We start from the raw sequence: 5,000 nt of genomic DNA on the forward strand, positions 1-5,000 counted from the left end.
TTACAATGCTTCCCTATGCTTTACCAGACCTCTCTGTGCTTTACAATGCTTCCCTATGCTTTACCAGACCTCTCTGTGCTTTACAATGCTTCCCTATGCTTTACCAGACCTCTCTGTGCTTTACAATGCTTCCCTATGCTTTACCAGACCTCTCTGTTCTTTACATTGCTTGCCTGTGCTTTCCCATGCCCCTGGGCTGTGTTTGAAGCAGGAATGTAGAGTCAGTGGGCAGGCTGTATCTTGCTCTAGAAGCCCAGCCTCCTTCAGGCTAAAGCAGAGTTCATTCAGAGGCAGGGCACAGTGAGTCTGCCATGCTGTTCTTTTTTGTTTTTTAGGAGCTCTGTGCCTCTCCCCAGTTCATCATGGATGGAGTGTCCCGGACTGACATCTGCCAGGGCAGACTGGGTGAGTCCCTGAGACACTCAAAGCTTAGAGCTACTGCATCACACTCAGGCCCTCAGGACACTGGAACAAGCTTGCATTTACTGGCAAATCTTTCTCAGTGTCTTCAGTGTAAATTCAATGGCAAACGTTTCCACTAGAAGTCTTTCTCAGTGTCTTCAGTGTAAATTCAATGGCAAACGTTTCCACTAGAAGTCTTTCTCAGTGTCTTCAGTGTGAATTCAATGGCAAACGTTTCCACTAGAAGTCTTTCTCAGTGTCTTCAGTGTGAATTCAATGGCAAACGTTTCCACTAGAAGTCTTTCTCAGTGTCTTCAGTGTAAATTCAATGGCAAACGTTTCCACTAGAAGTCTTTCTCAGTGTTTTCAGTATAAATTCAATGGCAAACGTTTCCACTAGAAGTCTTTCTCAGTGTCTTCAGTATAAATTCAATGGCAAACGTTTCTGTCTGTCTTTGTGTCTGTGTCTGTGTGTGTTTCTTTGTGTCTGTGTGTCCTTGCTTCTGTGTGTGTCTGTTTGTCTGTGTGTCTGTGCCTCTGTGTGTGTGTGTGCGTCCCTCTGTGTGTGTCTGCCTCTCTGTGTGTGTGCGCCTCTCTCTCTCTCTCTGTCTGTGTGTGTGCGCCTCTCTCTCTCTCTCTCTGTGTGTGTGTGTGCCCCTCTCTCTGTGTGTGTGCGCCCCTCTCTCTCTCTCTCTCTCTCTCTCTCTCTCTCTCTCTCTCTCTGTGTGTATCCTCTCTCTCTCTCTCTCTCTCTGTGTGTGTCTCTCTCTCTCTGTGTGTGTGCCCCTCTCTCTCTGTCTCTGTCTCTCTCTCTCTCTCTCTCTGATGTGTGTGTGTGTGCGCCTCTCCTCTCTCTCTGTGTGTTGCCCCTCTCTCCCTTGGTCTCTCTCTCGCTCCCCTCTCTCGTCTCGGTCCTGTTTCCTCTCTCTCTCCTCTCTCTCTCTCGCTCTGTGTGCCCCTCTGAGAGACGCTCACTCGGTCTCACCTCTCTCGTGTCCTCCTCCCTCTCTCCTGTCTCCTTCCTCCTCTCTCTCTCTCTCTCTCTCTCTCTCTCTCTCTCTCTCTCTCTCTCTCTCTCTCTCTCTCTCTGCCTCTCTCTCTCTCTCTCTCTCTCTCTCTCTCTCTCTCTCTCTCTCTCCTCTCTCTCTCTGTATGACTCCTCTCTCTCAATGAGCGTCCCCCTCTCTCTCTCTGTCTCTGTGTGCGTTGCTCGCAGGTGATTGCTGGTTCCTCTCCGCGGTCTCCTCCCTGACTCTTCACCAGTCCCTCATGAATCAGGTCATTCCGGAGGGACAGGGCTTTGGCAGCGGCTACACTGGCAGGTTCACCTTCAAGGTACGCAGCCAACCGCCCTGAGAGCAGGGAAACCTGCCCGCCACGCTGTCCGGCACTCTGCACTGCAGCTCACTGAGGGAGCTCGGCACATAGTATTTCAAATAAGCATTGGTCAGCACTCCGGTAAAGAGAGGGACAGGCACAGTGTTAATAGAGCCAATAGGAGGTAAGAGAACGGCTTTTAAAGGTGGTCAGCGCTCCTATAAGGAGAGGGGCAGTGATACTGTAGCTGTATCTCAAGACAACAGGTTTTGAAGTGTTGGTCAGAGCGCTTGACCAACTGAGATATTAGCAGCAGATTCAGACCTGGTGCTCGTTCACCTTTTAAAAGGTAGCTCGGGAGGGTGTGGGATGGGTTACCAAGGGTTACCCTTAGATAAGTACGGCACTGTGTATTTGCAAGGTGTCCTGCTTTCCCCACGCTTATACTCTGTGTGGTTTGCCGTGTTTTGTTAACCCTCTGCGGTCCGTTTATTCAGCGCCTCTCAGGAGCGTCGGGTCCAGTTTATTTTCACACGCGCTGTTTAAAATATTTTTTTTCAGAGTAAAACAGGTTTTAAAAGGCACTGAATTGCAAAAGAACACTCAGTACTGCATCTCCAGCTAAGCCCCACCCCTTGTTCGCTGTATTTTTCACATACCTCTTTATAGACGTGCATACTGATAAATCCTCTCCTGATCACTCGTTTTATCACCAAACTCCTCAACAATGTGATCCAGGTCTTTATTTTATTACTATAACATCTCAAAGCTCTGCAGATGTCAGTGATATTCTTTGAGCGCTGGATGCAGAAGCAGCTCTCTCCTTTGTGGTAGAATGCAGAGACAACGAAGTCGTATTAGGGAAAAAACCGGTAAGTCTGCTCAAAACGTCTTCGTCGTTTTTCCGAAAAACGCCTCTCCGAACTTTGCCGAACTCCTGGGCGCGAAAACGGTCTGAAATAGGGCCCCGCAATACGCCTCTCTTTTTTCGGCCATTCAGAAGTTTTCTCTGCTTTTTCCGGAGAGAAAACGACTTACAACCCAGTCTGTGGCTTATCCTGGGCGTTAGGACCCCTTCCGACATCTGTGCTTTACCATAGCTTCCCTATGCTTTACCATACCTCTCTGTGCTTTACAATGCTTCCCTGTGCTTTACCAGACCTCTCTGTGCTTTACAATGCTTCCCTATGCTTTACCAGACCTCTCTGTGCTTTACAATGCTTCCCTATGCTTTACCAGACCTCTCTGTGCTTTACAATGCTTCCCTATGCTTTACCAGACCTCTCTGTGCTTTACAATGCTTCCCTATGCTTTCCCACACCTCTCTGTGCTTTACAATGCTTCCCTATGCTTTACCAGACCTCTCTGTGCTTTACAATGCTTCCCTTTGCTTTACCATACTCTCTGTGCTTTACAATGCTGCACTGGTACGTACTTGACTGTACATCATGCCACTGTCACTGTGCTGTATCACATTGTGCTGTATTACACTGTGCTGTATCACACTGTGCTGTGCTTGTAATGCTGAGTTAATGGCGTCCTTGTTAACCCCTCGTCTCCCTGCAGTTCTGGCAGTACGGGCACTGGCAGGAAGTGGAGATCGATGACTTCCTGCCCACAGTGAAGGGGGAGCTGATCTTCCTGCACTCCCGGGAGAAGGGCGAGTTCTGGAGCCCCCTGCTGGAGAAAGCGTACGCCAAGTGAGTCTCTGTGTGCATGTCCGTCTGTCTCTGTGTGTGTCTGTGTCCTTTTGTATGTCTCTCTCTCTCTCTCAAGCTGCTGTCTCCTCTCCTGGGGTTGGGATGGAGATGGGGGCCTCTCTCGGCTCGGCTCTAGGTGGGGGCGTCTCGCTGCGAGGGCAGGAATTCAGATAGGTCTCCCCGACTCATCTGCACAGCAGTGTGAATCGGGAATCAGACTCCCGCTGCACAGCAGTGTGATCCCGTCCTGCTTTCACTAGGAGTTTAATAATCAGACTCCCGCTGCACAGCAGTGTGATCCAGTCCTGCTTTCACTAGGAGTTTAATAATCAGACTCCCGCTGCACAGCAGTGTGATCCAGTCCTGCTTTCACTAGGAGTTTAATAATCAGACTCCCGCTGCACAGCAGTGTGATCCAGTCCTTCCTGCTTTCACTACGAGTTTAATAATCAGATCCCCGCCCAGAGACTCCCGCTGCACAGCAGTGTGATCCAGTCCTGCTTTCACTAGGAGTTTAATAATCAGACTCCCGCTGCACAGCAGTGTGATCCAGTCCTGCTTTCACTAGGAGTTTAATAATCAGACTCCCGCTGCACAGCAGTGTGATCCAGTCCTGCTTTCACTAGGAGTTTAATAATCAGACTCCCGCTGCACAGCGTGTGTGATCCAGTCCTGCTTTCACTAGGAGTTTAATAATCAGACTCCCGCTGCACAGCAGTGTGATCCAGTCCTGGTTTCACTAGGAGTTTTAATAAGACACACCTGAGCTTGTTACCTAGACACACTGGGGCTGATCAAGCTGGTAGTAAAACCTGGACTGGGTGACACTGCTGTGCAATGGGAGTCTGATTCCCCTGCCTGTGTTGTATCTGTGTGTCTGTGCTGCAGGTTGAAAGGTGGCTACCACGCTCTGCACCTGGGCTTCCCTCACGAGGCACTGGTGGACATGACTGGTGGCGTGACAGAGGAGTTCCACACGGGGGCGCTGCCGAGAGACACAGCACGCTTCCTGAGGCAGCTCCTCGACAAAGGCTCCCTCATCAACTGTGCCAACGTCGGGGTACAGAACCACTCTCCTCCTCACTCCTCACTCCCCTCTCCCCCTCTCTTTCTCCTCTCACCTCACCCCCTCCTTACACCTCACTCCCACTCCTCCTCCACCCTCCTCACTCCCCTCTCCCCCTCCTCACGTTGAGGTCTTCCCCCCTCCTCCTCCCCTCTCCCCCTCCTCACTCGTCCCCAGTGAGGTCCTACTCCCCCCTCTCACCCTCCTCATCCCTCCTCTTTCCCTCTCGGATCTCCTCTCTCCTCCCCTCTCTCCTCTCTCTCCTCACCTCTCTCCTCTCCTTTCTCCTCTCCTCTCTCTCTCTCTCTCTCTCTCTCTCTCTCTCTCTCTCTGTGATTGCAAACCTCATACATTTATTTTTTTAGTTTTTTTTTTAAATAAAACACTTTTTAAAAATATTTCCCTCTCTGTCTGTCTGCCTGCCTGTCTGTCTGTCTGTCTGTCTGTTCGTTGATTTGCTTGCTCCTCCCTTGCAGGGTCCCCTGGAGCAGAGGAATGGGAAGGGCATCCTGTTC

At 50.4% G+C, this 5,000-nt stretch overlaps 1 protein-coding gene across 2 annotated transcripts in view; it reads left to right on the plus strand.

The window, feature by feature from the left end:
- Nucleotides 1-5,000, plus strand: part of zgc:85932 (uncharacterized protein LOC405875 homolog) — an 11,645-nt gene that overhangs the window by 1,702 nt on the left and 4,943 nt on the right. For both annotated transcript variants that reach the window (XM_041236470.1, XM_041236471.1), the window contains exons 3-7: nt 336-405; nt 1,619-1,737; nt 3,286-3,419; nt 4,308-4,479; nt 4,962-5,000. The exon at nt 4,962-5,000 is cut by the window's right edge and continues 33 nt beyond it. In XM_041236470.1, coding sequence (XP_041092404.1) covers nt 336-405; nt 1,619-1,737; nt 3,286-3,419; nt 4,308-4,479; nt 4,962-5,000 — 534 coding nt within the window. The remainder of the gene's footprint in view (nt 1-335; nt 406-1,618; nt 1,738-3,285; nt 3,420-4,307; nt 4,480-4,961) is intronic.

The sequence above is a fragment of the Polyodon spathula genome, chromosome 40, assembly GCF_017654505.1.
Source record: "Polyodon spathula isolate WHYD16114869_AA chromosome 40, ASM1765450v1, whole genome shotgun sequence".
Classification (NCBI taxonomy): Eukaryota; Metazoa; Chordata; class Actinopteri; order Acipenseriformes; family Polyodontidae; genus Polyodon; species Polyodon spathula.